The sequence below is a fragment of the Podarcis muralis genome, chromosome 1 (genome assembly GCF_964188315.1).
Source record: "Podarcis muralis chromosome 1, rPodMur119.hap1.1, whole genome shotgun sequence".
In the NCBI taxonomy this organism is placed as follows: Eukaryota; Metazoa; Chordata; class Lepidosauria; order Squamata; family Lacertidae; genus Podarcis; species Podarcis muralis.
The window spans coordinates 60,709,178-60,735,899 of NC_135655.1; the positions used below are offsets into that span (position 1 = coordinate 60,709,178).

The following is a 26,722-nucleotide window of genomic DNA, read 5'->3' on the forward strand; positions in this document are numbered from 1 at the left end:
TGGGATGGGTCTACAATATAAAACAGGAAGTCTGTTAAGGAAACTGTTCAAGTCATTCTAAATAGGTGCTGATAAATATTATTTTTGTTTGTTTAGTTACTGCCTTTTACACGTGTTGGTGTGATTTATAGTCCTACCATAAAACAGAAAACAATGCAAAATGGTCACCTAAGGCAGGGACATTTTCATCTAGCTAGAAAAAAATCACTTTAAATGATATGCCTTTTCTGCTGCTGGATGTCCAGGGAGCAGCCATGGCCAGTTGACAGTTTGGCTAGTAAGCTGGCTATGATCTCTCTTCTTTTTCACCCAAGATGTGGTTACTGTCACCAAGAGAATGGTAATATCATTTTTAGACTATTGCACTGTGCTTTGTATTGGGCTGCCCTTGAGAACATTTCTTTAACACATAACAGGTATTTATCGATTTAAATGCACCTACTATTTTAATAAGAAGTAAAGAGCTTTTTGTTTTCCTTCAGGAACGGAGACGAGAATTTGAGAACAATCTAGAGAAGGCTGGCCTGGAACTAGAAACTGAAGACAAGAAGGTAACGAAGCATTATTATGCCTTCTTACTTCTTGAACATATGCTTAAACTAGATGGGGGATGAAGAACTCTGCTTGGAAATTGCTAGGAAATAGAATGTCTAATGAATTGTGGCGTCTTTCACCTCCCTGCCAGCAGCATGTTTAAGATTTGTTTGTTAACAGCATGCTAGATGCTGATCAGAAAATAATAGTGATGTATTCAATTCCTGGAGAAGTTCTGTGACCTTTAGGTGTCATCCAAAACCCTGCAGTGCCTAACAACATGGAGAGGTGCTACAGTGGTATCCCTGCTCCTCTGCCTGGCAAGCCCAAGACATACCTGGGATCAGGAGATGCACAGTCCAGCTGCAACAACAATGCTTCTATAGGAGAAGTCTCAGCGAGTAGTTTCAAGGCTGAGGATTTTCACTTTCTTAACTCAAAGTATGGCAATTGCTCTGATTATGAGTTCTTCTGATTCCAGGTGTGCCTAGGGTTTGTTTGGGCCCATTATCCTTTGTTGTGCGGGGGTACGGGGAGATGAGAAGGGTCACCCCATTGAAATAGAGCCTCTTTGTTGATAAGCTGTAATCCTTCGGCTATCATCAGTGGGAGGTTTGTTAAAGGCCTACAATAAAGGAAAAAGAAGGGCTAGAAGAGCATTAAGTTGTACATGCAGAAAATCTTCAGGCATGTGGTCTAAATAAAGGTTTTGTATTGAGACAGAATACGGACCACTTCTGATGAGCACAACTAACTTCTCTTGGTCTTGATTATCTTCCCATTTTGCCTGTAGATGATTAGTCATGATTGACTCCCACTGGGTTTAATAGAACAAGTTAGCACTATTGGTTTCAGCGAGATTTAAATGTAACTTAACATTTTATACATCATAGTCCAAAAGAAATACTATCAAATACCTAGAAGAGTAATGAGATGAACAGCAAACAGGGTGGCTTGACATAGAATAGAAGCACATGCTTTCTAAACTGCACTTTCTCATTATGTTCAAAATATGCCTTTTAGGGCTTGTTTCTGGTCTGAAGTTTAAAAAATATTTTAAAGGTTTATTTTGCATGTTTATATTTTATGGTATTTTGTTTTTTAAGAAATGTATATTGCCCAGAAACACTTGTAATGGTGGATTAAAAATGGTGGTAAAGGCTAAATAAATATTTATGCTAGAGTCCAATGTAGCACTAAGTCTCTCATTTCATCAGAGGAATGATTTCTCGAAGGGTAATGAAATGTTCTCCCTTTCTCTTCACTCTGCACCCCCCCAAAAAAAATCTGTTCCAGGGGTTCCCTCACCTTCTGGAGCAGATTTAGTGAGGGCATAGGATGCTCATAGTGGAGGGTGCAAAAAAGGAGAGAAAGTCTTATTACCCATGTGGAAATCTTTGCACTGGCAGGTCACAGGAGTTCAGTACCACCCAAAGTATTCTTGTTTTTGCTTACCATGTGGATGCAGTGGCCCTAGCTCCCATAGATGATATCTGTATTTAATGTGAAGCTTCTTTATAGATGTATCAATATGAAAGTATTGCCTGTTTTAACCTCAAACCTTATCATTTCCTTCGTAGGAATCTGACAATGGCAAAACTTACTTTGTGAAGATTCATGCGCCATGGGAGGTTCTGATCACATATGCTGAAGTGCTGAGCATAAAAATGCCCATCAAAGAAAATGATATCCCTTGTACTACGGAAAACCCTTTGGATTGGATATCTTGGCCATTTAGACTGCCTGAAATTGTGATGCACCCAGAACCAGATTACTTCACAGCCCCATTCAGCAAAGAAAGGCAGGAACTCTACCTCATTGAAGATGAGAATACATTTTTCTCCCCGTCTGTCAGGAACAGAATTGTGAGTATTTCTGACACATCAGCACACATGAGATGCAATTCAACGTTCTGGAGCCTTATATTGAAGTATTTTAGTCTGTAAAGGTAATGGGTTAATAAATTAGTTTAAAGGTCAAATATAATTTTATTTGACTAACATATCTATTTTTGGAGTGTGGAAAATATTTTGTATCCACGCACTGCAGTGAAGAACAGTTGCGAAGGAAAATTAGATTACCTGATAATCATAGTATAGTCATTTTAACCTGTGGGGTTGGTTTCTCTCTCCCTCTTAGGTTTTCTATATTTTAACAAGGTGTCCATATGGAACAGAAGAAGGGAAAAAGAAGTTTGGAATCAAACGGCTCTTGAATAATGGCACCTACACTGCTGCTTATCCTCTTCATGATGTAGGTATTATTTTTTTTTTTTTTGTCATTCATTCATTCATTCATTCATCCATTCATTTCAGAGTACTTCCCTGTTTTCCAAACCTCAGTTTATCTGTTTTTAAGTAACACCTCCTGGGGAAGACATAGTATGTGTGATTCTCTGTAATTGTGACTACTGCTATGGGAAACTGCTTACAACATAACATAACGTAACATAACACCTGTGCAAGCCTCGGGAAAAGAGTGAGGAGGGGAAGAAGGTTAATTACAACTGTGCTGTCAAACTGGGATGGTTATTGTACGGTTAAAGTTTAGTGTCAAAGCGCCCTCTGGCGGCATATGACAAGTGCTTCACTGGAGCCCATTTTTGGATTTTCTTTTTAGCAGTTTATATATGAATGGGGCGCATAATTGTTTTTAGAAACTCTGTTAGGAAATTGTGGCCTTTTATGTAGTCATAAAAATACTTGCACGGTGCCGGTTCATGTGATATAACACTGACAGCAATATATACAATGCAACAATATATGCAATGGAATATAAAATAGTGCAAAATGATCATTTTAATTCCTGATTGCTCAAAAAAAATTAAGCAGTTGCATGGACCTGCCTGCATAACAAGGTAGAGATTCCTTCAAGCGAAACCTCAGAATCAAAAGCAAGGGTGTCTGCTGAATCTTTGCTAGAAGACTGTTTTCACTGCTTGCAACCAGCCTGGCATCTGGTAGAGGCCAGTCGGGCCTCTGTAAGATGGGCCTGGCTCCTGATGATCTCAGTGATCAAGATGGGATATAGGGTTTCCTGAATACAAGTTGATCAGCACTTTGTATATTAACACAACAGAATTGAAAATTGGGCTTGCATATTGCAAGACTCCTGAACTTCTATGCCTAAATAGTTTGAGAATTTGAAAAATAATTAGTGCCTTAATTGCTGGGAGAGTAAGCAGAACATGTTCCTGGCACTAGAATCACTGCAACTTGCCAGGGCGGGGTGGGGAAGGCAGGCAGCAGGAAGGTCTGTGCTCTGATGACACGCTGGCAGGAGGACTACATCTGCACAATCCCAGTTTCTTTGTTGCACTGCCCCTTCCCTTCTCCCTCCTGGTAAGCCACAGGGGTGCCAGCGTAGTTAGTTCCCTGCCATCCACTCCTGCATGTTGTTGCCCCACAGTCAGTTAAGTTTTAAAGTATGTATTATTTAGACCTGGCAGAGATGCAGTTCCCAAGTTTCAGATTAAGTGTGCTTGTTCTTAAGGAATGCCCACGTTGTTGGTCTTAATACTATAAATAGCTATTTGTTGCCACCCGCCCCCAGCCTGTCATATACATAGAATTATACCAATTTCTACATATATTATCCTGGTACATATTTAGGGGGAACCAGTGTAGTAGAATACATGCTGCTGTTTACTGATCTGTTTTATTTCTGCTTTATTTCATTGTCCACGCTGACACAGTGCCAGTACTGGAAGAGGGCGAATGACCCGAAGTGTGAAAATGAAAGGTACACCCTCTACAGAGAATGGGCAAGGTTTCCTCGTTTTTTCAAAGAACAGCCCTTGGATCTTATCAGGTGAGCAATTGGGTACTTTTGTCTTAATGGAAGCACCAGCTTTTGCATTGCCTTGCAATATATATCTACTTTAATTTGTAGATTATTCCATAGTTCAAGGAAATTGTAAAATGGCCTTAGGGGTCCACAATCTAATGACCTCCTGCTTGGACTGCTGCAGTGTGATCTACATGGGGCTGACCTTGAAATTGGTCAGGCAGCTGCAGCTAATGCAGAATGCTAGATTGTTGAGTGTGGCATCCTGATAGGACCATGTTCCGTCAATCCTGAAAGTGCTGCACTGGCTGCCAGTGAGCTCTTCGGCCCAATTCAAGGTATTAGTACCAGTGCCCTAAAAGGCTTGGGGGCCATGTGCCTAAAAGAGCACCTTTCCCAAGGCCCACTATCTCAGGCACTACAATTCACAGGAGAGACCCTGTTGTTGGTGCTGCCACGTCACACTGCCCTGTTGTTGCTGACCCATGACAGGACCTTCTCATTGGCCATTCTCCATTTGTGGGATGTCCTCCGTGGTGGAGTGGGGTGTCTCCCTCATTATCAACACTCTAGAGGAATCTTAAAACATCCCTGCTCAACCAGGCATTTAATGGCTGAAAAAAATGGTTTCCAGCAACCTTGAAACTGAAGACATATAACTGTTTTTAGTTGTTGTTTTTTAATTAAAAAAAACCCCACTACTGTGTTATTTTGGTGCCTTGTTTGCTGCCTTGGGCTCCTTTGGGAGGGTAACCAATGGGATACAATTTCAAATAATGGAAATTGAGATATATAGCTAGATAGCTGGGAGACCTGTATGTACCAAGATCATCATTGGAACGTTCAAAAACAGAAAGAATGAAAAATGTTTTGCATGAGATTTTTGACCTGTCCCAGTACAGGTGTCAATATTGTTTCTCTTTCATCACACCGTAAAGCCCTCTTTTCTGGTTGCAGTGAGTGTGCTCCTATGCTAGAAGATGATTTGTTCCCCAAGTAACGCCCCCCCCCCCAATGCTTAATTTTGTCTGAGGCAAGGGTACAATGTCAATATATAGCTGTAAAAGGATGTACTTTGAACTGTTAGATTCCTTTTCTCTGGTGTTCAGCTTCTATATGCATATTCCCAACTGGCTGTTTGACCAATTATGCTAAACAACATTCTGTGGATGTTAAAGGTGCTGTCACTGGCCGTGTTCATATCATCACTTCCATGGCTTCATGCCAGGGTCTAAGGCAGCTTTAAAATCAAAATGAGGGGAGGGAGAATCATATCTGGTTGCTGGGCAACACATGAGCAAAAACTAGCTATCTATGTAATTAGGGCACAAATAAGAACAAGAAATTCTGAGAATTGTTTTACAATCAACTCAGTGGCATTCCTTTGAATTTTGCCTGGAAACTTGTCATCCAAATCTAGCCCTGTATCTTTATTTGCAATTAGTCTTCTGAGCTTTTCTCCCCTTTCCTCCACTTTTTTAAGATGCTGATTGTTTCTTGCATTCCCTTACTTTCCATTCCACATTACTTTCCCACAGGAAGTATTATGGGGAGAGGATTGGAATCTACTTTGCCTGGCTGGGGTTCTACACTGAGATGCTGTTCTTTGCTGCTATCGTTGGATTAATCTGTTTCCTGTATGGTGCATTCACAATGAATGAAAATATGAGTAGGTAAGAGTAATTAACATGGTCTTGCTGGTTAGATTGAATCATGACCAGTTGACTGATGACAGCTGTCCTGTCCACTTCAATGCTAATTGTTGTGGATCAATTTTGTCTTTGAAAAGCTTGAGTCCCCTTGCCTTCTGTAACAGTGTTCAGTGATCCTGTGAGCCACTGTACAGAGACATTAGCTTAAACGTATGATCCAGATGTAGAACTATGTGCCGCTTCATTATTGTGAGTGTGGCCCTGCTGAATATTGCACACTGAAAGAGAGGGAACTGGTTCTCTATATTCCTTTCGTAAAGTCAAATATCAGCATCTGCACAAAAACACAATTTATCTGCCTATTGCTTAATTAAATACAACATATCTTTTATCTGTCCCCTTCAGCCAAGAAATATGTGACTCCGAAATTGGGGGAAAGATTATCATGTGCCCACTATGTGATCAAAAATGTGATTACTGGAGATTGAACTCCACGTGTGAGTCTTCAGAGGTCTGTAGCCGTTGCTGCAATTTTTGTTTTTAAAAAACAGCTTTCCCATGGTTGTTTTCATTCAAATTGTTAATTTGTGTTTTTATTCCAGTACTCCCATTTGTTTGATAATGTGGCGACCCTCTTTTTTGCAATCTTTATGGGCATCTGGGGTGAGTATATTTGTTAGTGCTACTTAAATAACACTCAAGCCACGTGGGTCAGCTTTAGCTTTGTCTCTTACTGCATGCAAGTCAATGGCACATTTGACAACAAGACTATGACTTGGTCCTGTGAGTGAATGTTCACTCACGGGATGCTCCTACTGGTAGAAAGGGAAAGACGGAGAGCTCACGACTCCCTCATGAATCCCTCTGTACACTTAAAGTAAAAGGTAAAGGTACATGATCCCTGGATGGTTAAGTCTAGTCAAAGGTGACTATGGGGTGTGGCGCTCATCTCACTTCAGGCCGAGGGAGCCGGCATTTGTCCACAGCTTTCTGGGTCATGTGGCCAACATGACTAAACCGCTTCTGGCACAATGGAAAACTTTCCATCTGTAGTGGTACCTATTTATCTGCTTGCACTGGTATGCTTTCAAACTGCTAGGTTGGCAGAAGCTGGGACAGAGCAATGGGAGCTCACCCCGTCATGCAGATTCAAACTGCTGACCTTCCAATCAGCAAGCCCAAGAGGCTCAGTAGTTTAGACCACAGCGCCACATGCCCCCCCCCCAAGTGTTCAGCTCTGAACTATGTGGGAGGTGACATGAGGGAATTGCAGGGGAAAGGGGGGGGGGGAATTGGCAGATATTATCTTTGCTGGATTGGAGTTGCTTTTATTCTTGGATGAGCAACTCTAGATCTCAACCTCTGTAAGTATAGTATGAATGCTATAAATATCATTCTGTAATGATATATGTAAATGTGCAATAATTCACTGGGTTTGATCCAGAGAAAGTTAAGCATGTTTTAGATAACTTGGGTCCTATTGGTTTCAATGGAACTGAACAGCGCTTCCATATTCTTAAGCACACCAAATCCCATGGAGTGGTACAACCCTCAATGTGCAAAAATATGCAGACAGTAATGAATCTGACTAACTTTGTCACAGCTCCAGAAATTCCATCAAAATGAGAAATGGCTTCTCCAGGGAATCTGCAGTAGTTTTTTATGTAACTGATGTACTGTATAGACATCAAATCCATTACAAAGATAATAGAGAAAGTATCATCTGGGAATGTTGGTTTTGCTCAGTTGCTACTAGACATTTCTTATTCTTATTTTTGTTTGCACCATACTCTATTCATTGCAGTCACACTTTTCTTGGAGTTCTGGAAGCGTCGGCAAGCTCGACTTGAATATGAATGGGATCTAGTTGATTTTGAGGAGGAACAGCAACAACTCCAACTGAGGCCAGAGTATGAAGCAAAATGTACTCAAAAGAGGAAGAATCCAGTAACGCAGGTAACCTGAGCATTAGAAGACAAAAATCACATGGAGGTTGGGGGATACATAAGATCCAGTTACCCGGGTGGCTCTGTGGTCTAAACCACTGAGCCTAGGGCTTGCCGATCAGAAGGTCGGCAGTTCGAATCCCCGCGACAGGGTGAGCTCCTGCTGCTTAGTCCCAGCTCCTGCCAACCTAGCAGTTCGAAAGCACGTCAAAGTGCAAGTAGATAAATAGGTACCGCTACAGCGGGAAGGTAAAAGACGTTTCCGTGCGCTGCTCTGGTTCACCAGAAGTGGCTTAGTCATGCTGGCCACATGACCTGGAAGCTGCACACCGGCTCCCTAGGCCAGTAAAGCAAGATGAGTGCCGCAACCCCAGAGTCTTTCATGACTGGACCTAATGGTCAGGGGTCCCTTTACCTTTTATGCCATCTCTTAAGTGCTTAAGAAGGAATTATGCCAGAACATTACACAAGCATGTTGTTCTGACAGGGTGCAGAAAGTTATAATTCTGTAAATGTTTCAAAACAAGGTGACAAATCAACTGCCGGTGCTTAGGGTTAATATCTGGGATCCAATGACAGATATAAAATGGATTTGAAAAGAATCAGGCTTTCTCCAAATGCTGTTATCCACAGTCACTTACGGACTCATTGTTAAAACTGTGTTTGTGGAAGACAATCTTACTCGGCTACAAGTGATCGCCAAAGAAGAAGAAGATATATCATTCCAGTAAGGAAAGGCAGGCGCTCAAGAGGGCAAATTTAAGTGATTTGTTCTTCTCTAGGAATTGGTTCAACCATTGAGGAAAAAAGCTTATGTTGCTCTCCTTGAGACTATATTGGTTCAGAATGCAGCTTAACAGTTGCATGTTTGAATGCTATCCCATAGCCCCAAAAATGCTGAACATGGAAAGCTTCTACCTAGCCTTTTCCCTGAAACAGTAGTTCTCTAAGTATAGGTAGTTTTTGATGTAGAGGCATTCAAATATGCAGTTTTCACACCTGCATTCTTGAGCAACACAGTCCTAGGGCCCTACAGCATGTGCTTCTTCTGAGTGTTTGAATTGCTGATAAGCTTTTGTCTGCATGCCGTGAGTTTCTGGGCAGCTAAACCAAAGGGGAAAAATAACAGACAAAATGGCTGCAATTCTACTTCAGATGCAGTAAATGTCTGTTTCACTAAGCCTGATCCTTATGATGGAACTCTGGTGCTTTAAGGAACAATTCTCTGGTGTTAATGTGATTACATTGGATGTAAGTAATATTAATGTATCTATTTATTTGTTAAATTCTATCCTGCCTTTCCGTCAAAGCTGCTCAACTGCAGGAAAATAGAAAGTAAAATAAAATAAAATAAAGAAAGGGAAATAAAACATATCAGTTAGAATCAGCAAGTTGATGATTTTGCAGTATCTTTACAATGGATTGGCAAAATGTTTTGGGACAAAATGAAGGTATCCTCTGAGCGCAGCTACAAGTTAGAGGAATCCTGATTTATATTACATATTATTATCTATCCTAGCTTAGATATTTCCTTTTGTACACGAAGCTCGTGAAGAATGAAAAGTCTAAATATGTTGACATTCTTAAATATGTGTTTGATCATTACAAGTCATTTGCTTTAATTCCTAATTACATTTTTTTTAAAAAAAAAGAATGCTGAAACCTTGTTCCCTCTCCTTTAAATCCTCTATTATCTATTTGTCAAGGTTCTAGGTTACAGAAATTTGTAAACATCCTGTCAGCAGTCCAGATATGAAAGAAATCAATGGTTAACCAAATTATAGCTGAATGCTCTTGCTGTGTGACATTAGACAATGAAAATTTAAAGGACCTGAGGCTCTAAAGATTATATCTGCAGATTGAAAAGAACACTGATAAAGCAAATTTGCTAAACTATGTGATTAGATTAAAATTTTCTTCAACTGTACAACTACATTTCATTGTTACTTACACTAATTTGAGACTTTTTGCTGGTCACCAGTCATTTTGCACTTCCATAGGCTTATATCAGAATTGTGCCCTCTTTATTAACCCGCAGGTCTAGCAACATTGTAATCAATCTTAAAGCATTAAGCTAGGTCACAGTGGGTTATGATCTGCTCTCATGGAGATTATTACTTATGATGGTACTGAACTTCAAAATGGAGGAGGAGTGTGTGCGGTTGAACAACACTTTTCTGGAGGACATCTTAAGCCAATTTTGAACTGAGCTCAGACATTTCCAGAGGCGATGCCAGGTTTGAAATGTGCTCAGTTCTCTGTTGTCATCCCTTCCACCTATTTGCTCTCCTCCTTCTGGCTTTCACAGGTGAGAGGCAGCAAAGGGCTTACAGCAGCATAGGCCTTAGCCTTAAGGCCTGGACATAACCATTTACCTTTGTTATAAATTGCTTCCATTCTTCCCTTTGTGTTGTGCAACAATCAAGCCAGGAAGTCTCCAATTAACCATAGTTTCTCACTGCATTTAAACTGATGGTGGTGACCCTATTTTCCTGGCTTGGATGAAATGAGAAACTCTGGTTAATTGGATGCTTCCTGGTTAGATAGCTGCAGACATGAGTAGCACTAGTATCAGGTGATGGTGGTACAGTGAAATCTTTTCCGTTCTTTAATTACTGCTTTTTAAATTGTCTGGTCTGCTATTCTAGGAATTAGAATTGGTTAAGAGGAAGAGCATACATGACTATGGGAAACTGAGCTTGTTGTACTTTGGAATTTTGTTTTGGGTAAGACAGGGCTGCGTGAACTCAGCAGCTTAGAGTGGCAACTAATGAAAGAGCCATTTCTTCAAGTGGGAAAGCAATGAAAAGACCTGAGAGAATGGAGGACAACGCTTAACAGCAATAGCTAGTCCAGTCCAAACATACATATTTTTTTCCTGTCATGTAATTTGGGCATATTGGAAACTGAACTGCATTCACTCCCTTCTGTTCAGAAGATCACAGAGAAGGAAAACAAAAATGGCCTTCTGGCCGTCTTGTAAATTTGGCAAAGCCTTAAAAGCACAGGATGACTGGCTTCTCATCTACATATGGACTCCTCCATTTCTGTCTTTCTCCCATAAGATGAAATGTGCTACATCATGCATTCCTTGGGAGTGTAAAAACTATTTTCTTGGGGTGTGTTTGCTTTCTCACAGTGGTTGAGGTTGCTTTCTGCAGTGTTCAGTGTAAGAATATGTCTGCGGGAGGTGAAATGTGCTGTGCTTGCTTGACTGTTTCAGGAGTTGGAGCCTTACTTGCCTTTAACTAGCCAGGCTATACGATTCTGCATCTCGGGAACGACAGTGTTGTTCTGGGTGAGCATCCTTTTGAATCATCACTGTAATGCGTAACAAGCAACGCATCACTTTTTAAGCTTGAATTTTAACATGCCTTAATGCTTTTGCTGTCGGTATCTTTCTCTCTGTGCTTCTGGCTACAAGGGGTTGTAACTAACATTCTGCTTTTTTAGTGTCATGCAAAGTACACACTGAATCGTATAGCATACAATCCATAACTCTCTCTTCTGCCAAATCAATCCATTTGACTTTATTTAGGTGTCCATTATTCATGATGATGAATATAGTGACCTAGGTTACAGTTTTATACCCAGATACCTGGGAATAACTTCTGTTGAATTCAGTGGAACCTATTTTTAAGATGACATCTATGAGATGCCACTGGCTGTGTTGTTATTATTATTGTATTTATTTATACCCCACCTTTTCTCCTGATGGGATTCAGGGCAGCATGCAGATAAAAACAAGAATCACTAAAAACATAGAAAAACAATAATTAAAAAACAATTAAACACTGATAGAATTAAACCATATATGCGTATTAAATATGTTTACAACAAGCAAATAGTTACAGTAAAAATGGTATGTCACCAGCCCTTTCATTAAAAGCAGTTCCCAAAAGCCTGTTGGAACAAGACAGTTTTTACCATCTGATGAAAGAAGAACAAGCAGGGAGCCAGTCTAGCTTCTCCTGGGAGGGAGTTTTAGAGTCTGGGAGCAGCTACTGAGAAGGCCCTTTACTGTGTCCCCACCAACCGTGCATATGAGTGTGGCATGACCAAGAGAAGGACCTTTCCTGAAGATTTCAAAACCTGAGCAGGTTTGTATGAGGGAATACATTATTTCAGGTAGCTTGGACCTAAGCCATGTAGCGTCTAAAGGTCATAACCACCACTTTGAATTGTGCCTAGAAACAGACTGGTAGACAGTGGAGCTGTTCCACTGCTCCCTAAAGGGTTATGCTCCCTATAATTATCTCTGGTCAATAATCTGATCATATCTCTTTGAGCCAGTTGATGTTTCTGAGCACTTTTCAAAGGCAGCCCCATCTAGAGCGCTTTACAGTAATCCAAATAGGAGGTAACTAAGGCATGTGTCACTGTGGCCAATTGAGATATCTCAAGAATGGGTGCAGTTGGCACAGTGCAAATGCACTCCTGGCCACTGTGGAAACCTGGGCATTCATGCTCAGTCTGGAGTCCAGGAGCACATCCAGACTGTGTCTTCGTGGGAAGTGTTACCTCATCAAGCACAGGCTGAATCCCTATTCCGTGTTCTGCCTTCTGACTGACCAAGAGCGCTTCTGTCTTGTCTAGATTAAGTTCCAATTTGTTCACCCTCATCCAGTCCATTACAGATGACACACGCTGGTTTGCATCTGAGACTGCTTCCTTGGATTTTGGTGGAAAGGAGAAATAGAGCTGGGTCATCAGCATACTGGTGACAATGAACCCCAAAACTCCAGACAACCTTTCTCAGTGGTTTCATGTAAATGTTAAATAGCACACGGGACAGAAGAGAACACTGAGGGACTCTGCAGACCAGTGTCCAAGGTGTCAAACAGGAGTCCCTCCAGGAAAGAGCAGAGCCATTGTAAAATAGTACCTCCAAGTCCCATCCCTGCAAGGTGGTCCAGAGGAATACCATGTTTGATGGACTGAAAGCTGTCAAGATGTCTAGCAGAGCCAACAGGGATACACTGTCCTTGCACAGTTCCTTGCACAGAGCCTCTGTCCCATAACCAGGCCTGAAACCAGATCTAGATAATCAGTCTCTGCAGTTATCTGTAGACCAATGGAATTTTGCCCTATTTTGAATTGTTCAAATGCTTGATTATAAAATTTCCCTATAACCTGTAGTCATATATTATTGACCAAAACACTCTAGAGAAATTGGGTTCTGGATTGCATCATTTACGTCTGAATCAATTCAACTTTCTCTATTTCAATACAGAAAAAAATTGAGAGATCTTTAGTATGTGGATAATGTGTTATAAACACAAATGTTTATAATGCTACCATATCTATGCAATGAAATTGTAACATGGTATTGGTGGATTTTGAAACAGCATGCCACTAGTGTGCTTTGCATGATTTTGCTGGGTATAGTAACAGACAAGCTAAGCAGAAAAAGACAATATTACTGCTCTGTTGGGACTATACCACTTTAGACTGAAGACATGACTACATTTATCCTACTTATTTCTAAATTTCCCTTCATCTAGCGGTTTCCAGGGCAATGTACAATAAGCATAAACAATTACTTATACGAAACACAAACACAATTAAAAACAACCAACCTTGAAAACAAATAGGCAGGAAAAGCTACAAAAAGCAAAAGCAAACATAGCCCTTTGAAATGCTTGGCCAAATACAAGAGGCACCAGAAATATTACAATGTCAGCAAAAGGCTTACCAACATTGAAGAGGGTGTTCCAGAGTTGAAGTACCACTGCAGGAAAGGACCCAAACCATTTCAGACTTTACAAGTACATATCACCATCTTGAATACTGGTCCCAGTTGTGACCATGTAGCCGAGACAATTCTTTCTGAATCAGAATACTGTGAATCAACGGTGCTGAGCCAGTTAAAATTGTGTCAGCTGAGTTCTTCACTAATTGAAGCTTCTATATAGTCTTAAAGGGCAGCCCTGTGTATAACACTGAGGGGTTGCCCCATGTATAATGTGTCTAATCCATCCAGGATATTACCAGAGGTTCTGGCCAGGAACAGATGCAGCTGGAGAACCAGGCAAAAATGTTAAAAGACAAGGCCGCTTAGGCATCAGGTGGCAATGTTAAATCAAGGAGTACACTCAAGTTCCATGTGTGCTACTTTAGGGGGAGTTCGGTGCCATCCAGAACACACTGAACATCTGTCTCTCAGACCCAAGAAACACCTGCTCACAGTCCGTCTGTCTTGTCAGGATTCAGCTTCAGTCTTGACCCTCATCTGTCCATTTCCAAATCCAGGCATTGGCTGAGCCACACTTGACTCACATGACATAGAGAAATAGATCTAGGTTAGATTACCTTACCAAGCAGTTTGAGAAAGAGCATGGGGGCATAAAACAGAGCCATGTAGGACTCTATGACACAAGTGCCATGGTGGTTGAGCAGAAGCTCCCCACTGCAGCTTTCTGAAACTGACCCTGGAGGTAGAAGCAGAACTATCACAGCATCGCATCCATTACACACAACTGTTGGTAGCAAATATCAACTGAAAGACACAAAAATAACAGTGCATCAGGTGGATAGGGTCTGGCTTGGCTCTCACCCTGATGTACTTGGGTTTTACTTGCAAGAAGAATACATTGGATGAGCATCAGATCAGCCTTCAGATAGACACACACATATCCTCCCTCTTACAGTCTGAAGTGATACAGTCCTGATGGGGCCATACTACACTATTATTCTCAATGTGTAGTTTGGCCCTTAGAGTCCTATATGGCACAGTTAGGGAACTGGTGGTCCTCCAGATGTTGCTGAACTACAACTCCCATCATGTCCATTGGATATTATGGGTGGGGCTGATGGGACTTGGGAGTCCATCAACAGCTGTAGGGACATGGCTTCCCCATGCTTGCTATATAGTAAAAAGCATTAAAGGCTGTTTCTGATATGATGTCATTGTCCTTAACCCTCTGTGGTTTCTCTCAGATCTTTTTGATCATAGCTAGTATGATAGCTGTGATAGTTTACCGCCTTGCCGTCTATGCTGCTTTTGCCAGCATCATGGAGAATGCACAAACCTTGCAGCCTATTCAAGGTATCCTGACACCACAACTGGCAACATCGGTCACTGCTTCATGCCTGAATTTTGTCATCATTATGATACTGAATTTCTTGTATGAGAGGATAGCCATCTGGATCACAGATATGGGTAGGTATGTTGCATAAAGACAGAACTGTCAGGGATATGTTTCTGTCCCTGTGGTGGAAATGCTGAGTTTATTGGCAACCAGAAGCTGAATATTTATACAATTTTTCCATCTGGCCAAGTTGGCTAGCATTCATGGGAAACTGTTTTTGAGACCTCCCTCTGTATCATATAGCTTTGTTCCTAGATTATCCACAGCTGCATCCTAGTTCTGTGATTTTATGAGGAAGAGCTTGTACACTATTGCAGCTGGCTTGACCATGCTAATAACTACTTATTAGGAGTGTAACATCACTGTAGGGAACTCATGGAAGAGCGTTTCTCCCCTTTCATAATAATATACCATCCACAACTGACATTTTTCTTGACTCACCTCTCCAGATTTTACATTTTTCATACGAGTAGGCTGCTTATGTGAGCATTTATTACAATTTGCAAACCTTAGGATTAAGATTTGGACCACGAATTCCATTTGTGTCATTAACTACCACACTAGAGTGATGTTTGTTGTTCAGATCAATTTATCAGTGAATAATGGGATAATGAAGCATTTAGAATAATCCTAAAATAAGTGCTTCCTGAGTTAAGATGATGGTCCCCAATTATAGCTGTCAAATGGAAATGTTTTAATCTGCATTCATTTTTCCACAGTAGAAATAATAATTATAATGTGTTTTAAATTTGGAAGAATTTAATTGTTCACCTGTAGGAATAATTCTGCAGTAGTCCTGCCACTTGCATAGAGAGGCTATAGACTCGACTCACTGTTCTATACTTGCTGCCCTCTGCTGGCATAAAAATGCAGTGAATGGTCTTGCAGTATTCTTTTGAAAACCCTGTTCTTACTCATACCTAATAGTTCTGCAGTGCTTCAGCCAAATTCAAAATTGTCAGTGTTTGCTGTAGCCTTGTTTGCTGTTCATGGTGCAGAAAAGAAAAAATCCTTGTTTATTTTGTTGACCTTGTAGAGATCCCAAGAACTCACCTTGAATACGAGAACAGACTCACCATGAAGATGTTCCTGTTTCAATTTGTCAACTATTATTCTTCATGTTTCTATGTGGCTTTCTTCAAAGGGAAATTTGTGGGGTACCCAGGTCACTACACATACATGTTTGATCGCTGGAGAAATGAAGAGGTATGGGGTCATTTTTTAGTGAATTGAGGAAGTAATTGCCAACTACCCTCATTTTTGTAAAGACAGGCCACTAAAACAGCACAATATTCTGAATAAAAAGCCAGGAAAATGTCACAAATATACATAAGATGCAGTAGAAGATGCCTGTCTGTGTTTGTCAGTGTATGTTTTGGAATGTGCTATCTGCAAACAAAGGTCCTTGCATTATATAACTCAAGAGTAAACTGCTGAAACAGACTGGCTCTCTGAGAACAATAGTCATGGCTCTCACTCTGGCATTAAGACTTTGTCTCTCTCTTTCTTCCCAAATCATAAATTTATATAGTATTAAGGGATTTTGTGATGGGGCTGACAGTGCCACCTGCAGACTAAGCCACTCTAATGACAGGGTGGGGTAGGAGAAAGAGCTTCTGGGTTTGATTGGCTGAAATCTATTGTTCCCTATCAGTGAAACTGCCCCTACAAAATGTGATGGATAAATTTTCAGGGGGCTTCCTCAGAAGTTGACCTTAAGGTAAATAGTGGGATATACCTTCTCTGCGTAAGAATCCTCTGTACAGCTAACCAGGTCTGAGGCAAAGGAAGCAAGTCAGCCTAGGTCCCTTCCTCTGAGTCTCTGGCTGCCGTTAGTTGAGGTGTTCAGATCTTAGAAAGGGACAGAGAAGTAAGAGAGAGACCATGGGAGGGAGGGCAGAAGAAGGCAGGAGCCAAGAACTTGAGAAAAAGGACTGCTGCCCTAGAGAATCCATGGAACTTAGAAAATGAAGGTTGGAACAATTTACTTCCCTGGGTTGAGTTGTCCAGAGGAATGTGGGCAAGAAGAGAAGGCAAAAATGAGGAACCTGACAGAAGTAAAATTGGGAGGCTGGGCACGGAAGACAGCTTCACGTGCCCAGGAACAGAAATGAGGGGTCGCCTGTTGATTTGAAACAGCCAGTCAGATGTTTGGCTGCTGGCTTTTTAATATTAAAAATAGGTGCTTTACATCAATACTTGGTATACACAGAATTCAACCTCTCACCCCTGACCCAGCTCTCTAACCAATTCTCATTGCCTTAGTTTTCCTAAAACAAAAGATGGCAAGCCCAGCACTGGAAAGCTTCTTTTTTGGTCCTGCTGTTCTCTTTTTCTGGCAGAAACTTTCTGCTGGCTTTTGGTGTCAACTTGGGGGTAAGGCTGAGGAGTATAGTGAATGCTGTAGTCAGTTTAATTTCTCGGCATAATCAAGAACAGTTGCTCTGTAGGTAAGCAGTTTTAGGGTTAAACCCATGTGGTTTTGCTTTCTTTACTACTTAGTAAAGAGTTCCTGTCTTCTACTTTAACGCTGTGGTTTTCAAGGGAAAGACCAATTACGTGTTGCTTCTTCCTCTCCCCACCCTTGTTTCATTAGTGTGATCCTGCAGGATGCCTGATAGAGCTGACAACACAGCTTACCATTATCATGGCTGGCAAACAGATATGGGGCAACATCCAAGAGGCTATTGTACCGTAAGTGATGCCTTCATGTTGAGTAAGTTTCGTTTTTAAGAGATAGGAATAGGTTGCGTTATGCATCTCAACAGTGAGCGCAGTAAACACATAAAGGCATAACGATATTAATTTTGGTTGCAGAAACTTCTTACTGCAGGATGAGAGAATATTATTTAAAATGTAGGCAATGGTTATGGAACTGGAAAGAGGGAGCATTCCTAGGCACCAGAATCAGTGCTATAGGAGGGAGTGTCTGAAGAGAGAAGCCTGGTCTGCACACACATGGTCTCTCTTTGATTTGGAGCACTGTGAGATCAGGGTTGCAAATCATGGCACTTTGATACACACAAAGAGCTAAGCTCCTCTTTTCAGACTTTCACCCCAGTGTGCGAACAGTAGGGGTGATGATGGTAGGTGATTTGACTGCAGAGATGCATTGTGTGTGTGTGGGGGGGGTGATTTAAAACACCCAAATAGGACCACAGTGGCCCTGTAATCTGGACTTTTCCTACCCTGTATTAAACCCTGGGTAGTCTTCTTTATGGGAGAGATACTTTGAAAACACTTTTGGTGTCATACCATATGGGACATGATTCTGACTTCGGTGCTGTACCTTTTATGCAACCTGCCCCATCTTGTGTTTTCTGTTACCCCAACCCACAGCTGGATCCGGAATTGGTGGGGCCGTCGGAAAGCCAGTAGCAGTCCTGAGAATTTATACAGTCGATGGGAGCAGGACCATGATCTGCAGAACTTTGGAGCCTTGGGCCTATTCTATGAGTACTTGGAAATGGGTAAGCACAAGGAATGGTTATAAAACACCTCTGTATAGAGCTTTTTCAGCTTCTGACAGCTGCTTTTCTTCCATGCAGTTGAATGGAGCTAATACATATTCCTCAGCTGATGTCTCTTGGCTGAAAGACTATGTGAACTAATAGTACTACATATACACCTGTAGATGCATTTGCAGTGGTTGTCCCCTAGGAATAGGGACCTGTCAAACCTTTTCATTGTAAAGCACATTATATATAGATGGCACTATATAAACAATAACAACTTCTGGCTGCCGAGCTGTGAAGTATTGGAAAAGAATCAACTTCTTGGGTACAAAATGGAGAATATCCATTTTTTAAAAAATTCTAAAATTTTGCTGCAGTGCTGTGCCTCACAACAATAATTATGCTGCTTTTAGTGAGCATTCAGCACAGACTTCATGTGGCTTACACCCCTGCCTTATCTGAACACAGCAGTATCTGCAGTTTGACCCATGTTGTACAGTGAAAGACACAAACTTTCTGCTGTCACAATGTGCTACCACATAAACAGAGCATAACTACAGAGAGCAGAAGATAAGAAGCCAACAGCTGTTGTGATTTCACAGAGCAGCCAACAGATGGCATATGGTAGCTAGCAAGAAAATCTGTTCTAAAATAGTGCTGTTATGGCTGCTACATTGTGTTTTGTGTGCTAGCCTTTAAGAAACTAAAAGCAGACATGCTGATTTGAGTTGGTATTCATTGCGGTAATGAATAAAGTATGTTTTGGGTTTTCTCTTTATCTGAAAGCACCATAGAGCGAAATATTTTTTAATTTGTTGTGGACCATACAGGCGTCTCCCCACTTTCGCATGTTCTAAATAGAATCATACCAGGAAATGGCGGGAGAGAACTGGAGAGTCCTCATAACTCATAAGGAGACCCTCACTGAGCCCAAAGAGGACATCAGTGAGGGCAGAGGAAGCCCCAAAAAGATTTGAGACACAGCGGGGTTTTGTGTAGGCTGCTCAGCCTCCCCACGCATCTTCCAGCCTTCAGCTGGCCCCAGAGCTTCAAACACTAGTTGAAGAGAGAGTTGTATTGAGAGAGAGCATGAGAGGGAGCTAGAAAGCATGGAAAAACGAGCATTTTGAGGCTTTTTAGAGGGTGCTTCCCACTTTATGCAATTTCACTTATGTGCATGGCGGCCCAGAACGTAACCCCTGTGTAAGTGGAGGGGGGACACCAAATGCTCACTTTGACAGCCATGGAGAGGCAGTGACTTGCAAGGAAATAAAGTCTCAATGAAGCAGTAGTGGCCAGTGTGGTGGCTTAGGTAGGGCACCACTGTCCTCCCAGCACCAAACTAGGCACTGTGTAGGCACATAATGGCAACAGCAGTGGGTTGGGTCCGCTACATAGCACCATTCTCCTAGCCTCTCTCCGTCCTGTAAGTGCCAGCAACATACTGTGTTTGGAAGCTGGGAGAGCATTGATGGCTGCCACACCAGCCACTACTGCCATGAAGGCTTTCAGGCCAGGGATGGGGCTGGAACACAGCTAAAGTCATACAAGCTCTTGGTTTATCATTTAGCATGATTACTGTGCCAACAGTATGCATGGCGCTTACAGAGACCCTGCCTTGAGGAGCTTACAATCTAAAATTCAGTCAAGGGAAATCAAGCAAGAAAAGGGAAGAAATTGGAGGTGGGGAGAAAGGCTATGCCGTTGCTTCGATCATACATGCTTAAGTTTGACTGCAGACTATGGTAGGTCATGAGAACTAAGGAGTGGGGAACATGTGTTCTTCCAGGTGTTGTTGGACTCCAGCTCCCATAAACCCCAGTCGGTGTGGCCTATGGTCAGGTATGATGGGAGCTGTAGTCCAGCAACATCTGGAAGGTTGTTGGCTCCCTGCCTCTGAGTGAAAGACTTGAAGGGAGAGGTAGAATTTCCTTTTCTGTGTTTAGGGTATTTTCTTCTTCAGGGAAAGATTTTCAGTCTTATTCTGGAATTGATCTCTTCATCTTCAGTCTCTGTATTATTTTTCTTAATAAATAACTACATTTTTTTTTTGAATTAAGTCCTTAAATGTAAAAACAGGCTTACTTTTTCCCCAGGAATACTTGCTACCTTTGTTTTGATTCACACCATGTACTTGCATCCACAGCTGCACACAAATATTCTGATATGTATGTTTACTATTCACAATTAATTCAAATGCAAATTCTCTAAGGTTTCATTCAGATGTTTTCCTTTATTTTCCTCTCTTCTTTTCATCTAGTTATCCAGTTTGGATTTATCACTTTATTTGTGGCCTCTTTTCCTTTGGCTCCACTACTTGCTCTGATGAACAATATCCTGGAAATTCGAGTTGATTCTTGGAAGCTTACAACGCAGTTTAGAAGGCCAGTGGCAGCCAAAGCCCATAGCATAGGAGTCTGGCAAGAAATTCTGAATGGGATGGCTATCTTGTCTGTTGTCACAAATGTAAGTAATGTGTGTGTGTGTTTACAAAAATATGTGCATTGTCTCTTTTTTCAAGTTGTGTTTTCTATAGATCAGTTTCATTTGTTGCTGAGAGTAGGTGGGTTCTGAGCTCTTCGTAATATGAGTGGGCGTTATTATCTTGGAAGATGTTCAGTAGGGCCAGTTCTGGGGTGACTTCTAATACTTGTTTAGTTGTTTTGCATATTTCTTGTATGACTGGTGTCCAGAAGAGTTGGATTTTTGGACATTCCCACTACATGCGGAGGTATGTGCCTGTGGAAGTACAGCCTCTCCAGCATTTTGTGAGGGCATATCAGTGCTAGTTTTTGTGGTATTAGGTACCATCTGTAAGTGAGTTTCATAGTGAGTTCTTTCCTTTTCACTGAGATGGATTTAAAGGGAGGTTTAGACCACATTCTAGTGCATTGGATAGGGTTAATTTCATAGCCTATGTCATCCTCCCATTGTTTTTTTGATTATGTTGAGGGGGTTTGTGGGATTTTGGAGCAGTATTTTGTATATTGTGGACACCAACCCCATGCCATGTCCCTTTGTTGTTAAGAGGAGGTTTTCAAAGCTTATAAAGGGTCTAGTTGCTGCTGATTTTACTACTGGATTGTTTAAGATGGTATGTAATTGGGTGTCACCCAGAGCAATTGGGTGTCCCCTAGTTTGTCTTGTATTTCTTGTGTTGATGTCAGTTTGTTATTTTTGTATAAGCCTTTGGCTTGCCAGGTTATTATCTGGAAGTTTTGTGCTGCATGGTGGAATAGTGGGTGGTGGGTTAGTGGGGGTTGGGGTTGCAAGAAGAAGAAGAACAAGAGTGTGGATTTGATATCCCGCTTTATCACTACCCTAAGGAGTCTCAAAGCGGCTAACAATCTCTTTCCCTTCCTCCCCAACAACAAACACTCTGAGGTAAGTGAGGCTGAGAGACTTCAGAGAAGTATGACCAGCCCAAGGTCACCCAGCAGCTGCATGTGGAGTTGCGGGGACACGAACCCGGTTCACCAGATTACGAGTCCACCACTCTTAACCACTATACCACACTGGCTCACTGGTTGGGGTTGCTTCCTCTTTCCATGCTTTAAGCATGGTCTGTATGAACCTGTTTAGTGTTGTGGGGATTTTACTTAGCTTGTTTAGGATGAATGGGTATGCTGTGGTGGGGGTATTTTCAATTATATCTCTCTCCAGGTGTACCCATTGTTTTGTCTCGTCTTCTAGAACGTATGGGATTATGTGGCGCACTTGGTTGGCAATGTAGTATAGTTCTATGTTGGGGATTCGCCATCCTCCTCCTGAGGAGGGGAGATGTAGGTATTTGAGGTTTATTCTTGCTTTTTTGTGTGATAAGATAAATGAAGGTAATTTTTTCTCCCATTTGCGGAGTTGGGTTGGGGGAATCCAGATTGGGAGGGTTTGGTATAGGTAGGTTAATTTTGGGAGGGTGATCATTTTGATTATGGCTGTTTTGTCTGAGAGGGTGAAGTTGGTGTTCCATTTCTTCAAGTCTTCATTGATTTGTCGCCACAAGGGGTTGTAATTGTAGAGGTATAGTTTGTTGAGGTTTCTGGTTATTTGTACCCCTAGGTATCTGAACTTGGTTCAGCAGAATTTTATTTTGGTGATGTTGGTGAATTCTTTTTGGCTATGAGGGGGTGTTGAAACACATGGCCTCAGATTTTGCAGTGTTTAATTGTAGGCCCGACACCATTGCAAATGTGTCGAGTTCTTTGGTTAGGGTGGTTGCTATGTTTATGGGGTCTGGTGTTGTGACCATCAGGTCTTCTGCAAAGTGCCCTAATTTATAGGTTCTGTCTTTTATTTCCACTCCCTTGATGTCTGTTGCTGCTCGGATTTGGTTTGCTAGAGGTTCCAGAGCCAAAATTAATAGGAAGGGGGACAGTGGGCATCCTTGTTTTGTGCCTCTTTGAATTGCTATTGTATTAGAGTCCATACAGCTGGTCCTGCATTTTGCTGAGGCTTGGGTGTACGTAAAAAATTTTAAGCCGATTGGAAGGTGTATGGTAGTACACATTGTTTTAAAGCTCATGTCTTACTTCAGGGATCCTGGGAACTGAAGCTCTAAGAAGTTGCTAATTGGTGCACTCCAACATAATCACTTTTTTTTCTAAGGGAAATTATAATATGTAAAGCACAGGACCCCAATTCAGCTAAAGTTAGTTCCATTAAAATTAGTGGAATAAATTGTTGGTTTTCGTCCTGACCTTCGCAGAAGTGTGAATGGCAAAGCATCCATAGTGGTGCCTGCATTGTGGACCATGCTTTGTCAGGTTAGATTTCAGGGCAGCACTAAACATAAAAGATCAATGTAATGAAATACAAAAACAAAGATAAAAGCAGCAGATGAAAGCTTTAAAATGAACTATTAAATGATTGCTCAATTAAATCAATTAAAATGTGCTATTGCCTGGCATTTAAATGATTGCACCTTCCTCTTTGGGAAGGATGCTTTATAACCACTGCCAAGAAAGCCCTCTCCTCTGAAGGTATTGTCATACTCCAGATGGAAGAGGTACATGGAAGAGAGCCTTGGCAGAGGATCATAGAGCAGTGGCAGATCAATAATGGTTCCAGTTAAGTTTACTAGTTGTACATCCAGGTTTCCTTCAGCATCAGAGGCTTTGAATGCTAGGTGCTGTGGAATAGGAACAGGCAAGTGCTCTTGTCTTACTTGTGGGCTTCACATATCCATCTGATAGACCACTGTGGGAAATGGGATGCTGGACTAGGTTGGGTTTTTGTCTAATAAATCACTATTGTTATTATGTTCTTACATATATCAATAAATAGAGACTTTTCAATCCCTGTTTCCATGGAGCTCGAAGTGGCATACCTGGTTTTCTTCTTCTCCTATATCCTCACAACATTCTTGTGACGTAGCTTAGGCTGAGAAAGAATGGCTTAAGGTCACCTGGTGACCTTTGACTCTGTGCGTGGATTAGTATTCAAAGGTAGATACATTGTTCATTTCTTTGCATTTCTTGTGAATTAAACATTTTACATATAATCCAACTTCTTTCCTGCAGGCATTTATTGTTGCCTTCACATCCGATATGATCCCTCGATTGGTATATTATTATGCCTACTCTATGGATCCTTCTTCACCCATGTCTGGATACATTAATGACAGTCTCTCCATATTTCAAACCTCAGATTTTCCTGATAAAAACAGGCCTGACATAAACCCAGAAAACTTTTCCACTTGCAGGTTAGTTGCAATTAACCCCTTTTACGTGTTCGTTTGTGTGTGTTTTTTTTGCAGTAGATTTCTGTAATAAATAAGTTAAGTAAAGGTAAAAGGGTAAAGGTACCCCTGCCCGTACGGGCCAGTCTTGACAGACTCTGGAGTTGTGCGCCCATCTCACTCAAGAGGCCGGGGGCCAGCGCTGTCCGAAGACACTTCGGGTCACGTGGCCAGCGTGACAAAGCTGCATCTGGCGGGCCAGCGCAGCACACGGAACGCCGTTTACCTTCCCGCTGGTAAGCGGTCCCTATTTATCTACTTGCACCCGAAGGTGCTTTCGAACTGCTAGGTTGGCAGGCGCTGGGACCAAACGACGGGAGCGCACCCCGCCGCGGGGATTCGAACCGCCGACCTTTCGATCGGCAAGCCCTAGGTGCTGAGGCTTTAACCCACAGCGCCACCCGCGTCCCCTAATAAATAAGTTATATTGGTCTTAATCATTAAATTCTTCTCCTTACTGTTGCCTTCTATAAGATGAAATGAGGGGCCCTTTAGCCATCAGAATAAAGCATTTGCTTTATTATAGGAGTTTTAGGGAATGTAATTTGATGTCATCTTGAAGGCAAGATGTAATTGTGGCAATATTACCAGTACGGTAGTAGGAAAAAAAGAACAAATGTAGTCCAAAGGACAGAAGTAAGGAAGTGCAAAGACTACAACCTTTCATTGCCTTATTCTCACTTTTAAATTTAAAGTAATTTCACTCTAGAAGTAGATGTGATGCTGATCATGGTGTCTCTGCAACCCCATATTGGCAACCCCCCTGCCACCTTTCTCAGTAACATGTTATGTGGGTCAGGAAAAGCTAAAAATAAAAATAAAATGATGTAATGTCACCTGCTTCTCTAACATGTCACTAGGGGAAGAGGGGGCCCACAACACAGAACTACAGTTTTCAATAGTAGCTCTGTGATTGTCTCACCTGGAGAGGTGACCTAAAATAAAATGCATATATCAGAGTTCAGAGAAAGGTGAGTTGTATCACATGGAGACTTTTTACAGTCTCCTTTAAAAGAAGACTCATATGTAATTGGCTAGGAATGGATTCAACATTTTGTTTTATCCAGTGCTACCTCTATGACATTCCTGATAACCCTATTCCCTGTTGAGTACACCTCTTGGAATGGGGCTACTATAACACACAAGATTCCACGTGGTTTTTCACTACAAGGTGCCTACAGAATCATTTCTAGCATTAGCCTTCTTTGCATGTTTCTCATGCAAAGGGGCATCATGGCTGTAAAAGACCACACATTTAGCTTTACCCTGGAGCTCATGTAATTCCTCCTGGCCCCCAATGTCCTTACAGATACCTTCTGGAAGAGGGAGCCTTTTTTGTCAATGGAAGGTGTTGCTCAAGGGGGGCCAGGAGGACTCACATGCAGCTCTCTTTATATCTGTGCTATCCATTTGCGTGAGTTGCATGTGAAGAGGACTTTTCCTGTTGGCTATAAATGAGCCATGGAAATCTACGGAGGAAGTGTAGGACATGTTCCCATTAAAGCCCAAGGCTTCTGTTTGTACCATTTAAGCTTTAGTGCTTTGTTTGAACAACTTTCCTACATCACGTCTTGTTTTATGTTTCTGTTCCCTGATTTATGCTCTTCCATGATCCACCTATCCAAACATCACCTTATGATATCTGAAAGCTTTGCTAGCATGTGCTCTACAGTTTGCTTTTGCTATGAATGAGCAAACGAGGGACACTGAACCAGTTACAAGAGCCATGTCCTGAAAAGAAATAAATAAAGCAAAACATTAAGATCAGGATCAAAAGGCTTCTTAAGTGACAGGTGTATTTGAATGTAAATGCCACTGAGCTTGTAATCTGTCTGCCTTTGAATGTGGCCCTTCACCTTTACATGTTTGTATTCAACAGGTACAGGGACTATCGATATCCACCAGACCATGAGAGGAAATATGCACACACAATGCAGTTCTGGCACATCCTGGCTGCCAAGATGGCTTTTATCATTATTATGGAGGTAAGTTGTTCCCTTGCCTCTTGTAATCGATTCAGTGTAGAGTGTCAGTGTAGAGTTACTGCAGTTTTGATGAGGGTAAAAAAATTATCTTGTTGTGATTCATGGAATTGTAGCTTTAAAAGAAAGGTAACAACAAAACACAAAGGATTTACAAGTTGCAAACGAAAATCCAGAATTGAATACCATTTGCACATATGCAGATTATAAAAGAGTTGCAGAATTTTTCAAGCTTTACTGCAAACAACCCTCTGTTGTTTTGCCTCCCAAAAGTTTGTGCTATTTATCTAAATGCATCCCAAGCTGATGAAATTAGTGTGCATGGCATGATGTTGTTGATTCCCCCCCCCCCCAAAAAAAACCCCTCTTTGTAGCCGCAACTTTAAGGTGTAGGACAGGCTTCCTCAACCTCGGCCCTCCAGGTGTTTTTGGCCTACAACTCCCATGATCCCTAGCTAGCAGGACCAGTGGTCGGGGATGATGAAAATTGTAGTCTCAAAACATCTGGAGGGCCGAGGTTGAGGAAGCCTGGTGTAGGA

At 41.6% G+C, this 26,722-nt stretch overlaps 1 protein-coding gene across 6 annotated transcripts in view; it reads left to right on the forward strand.

The window, feature by feature from the left end:
* Positions 1–26,722, forward strand: part of ANO5 (anoctamin 5) — a 65,879-nt gene that overhangs the window by 36,470 nt on the left and 2,687 nt on the right. For 5 of the 6 annotated variants that reach the window (XM_028729094.2, XM_028729114.2, XM_028729122.2 and 2 more), the window contains 16 exons: positions 483–551; positions 2,115–2,399; positions 2,674–2,787; positions 4,229–4,344; positions 5,859–5,993; positions 6,378–6,483; positions 6,575–6,635; positions 7,777–7,928; positions 10,567–10,644; positions 14,858–15,080; positions 16,046–16,215; positions 17,606–17,703; positions 18,349–18,479; positions 20,725–20,930; positions 23,984–24,165; positions 26,081–26,186. In XM_028729094.2, coding sequence (XP_028584927.2) covers positions 483–551; positions 2,115–2,399; positions 2,674–2,787; positions 4,229–4,344; positions 5,859–5,993; positions 6,378–6,483; positions 6,575–6,635; positions 7,777–7,928; positions 10,567–10,644; positions 14,858–15,080; positions 16,046–16,215; positions 17,606–17,703; positions 18,349–18,479; positions 20,725–20,930; positions 23,984–24,165; positions 26,081–26,186 — 2,232 coding nt within the window. Of the gene's footprint in view, positions 1–482; positions 552–2,114; positions 2,400–2,673; positions 2,788–4,228; positions 4,345–5,858; positions 5,994–6,377; positions 6,484–6,574; positions 6,636–7,776; positions 7,929–10,566; positions 10,645–11,141; positions 11,217–14,857; positions 15,081–16,045; positions 16,216–17,605; positions 17,704–18,348; positions 18,480–20,724; positions 20,931–23,983; positions 24,166–26,080; positions 26,187–26,722 lie in introns of all 6 variants that reach the window. The other variant, XM_028729105.2, reaches the window with a different exon arrangement.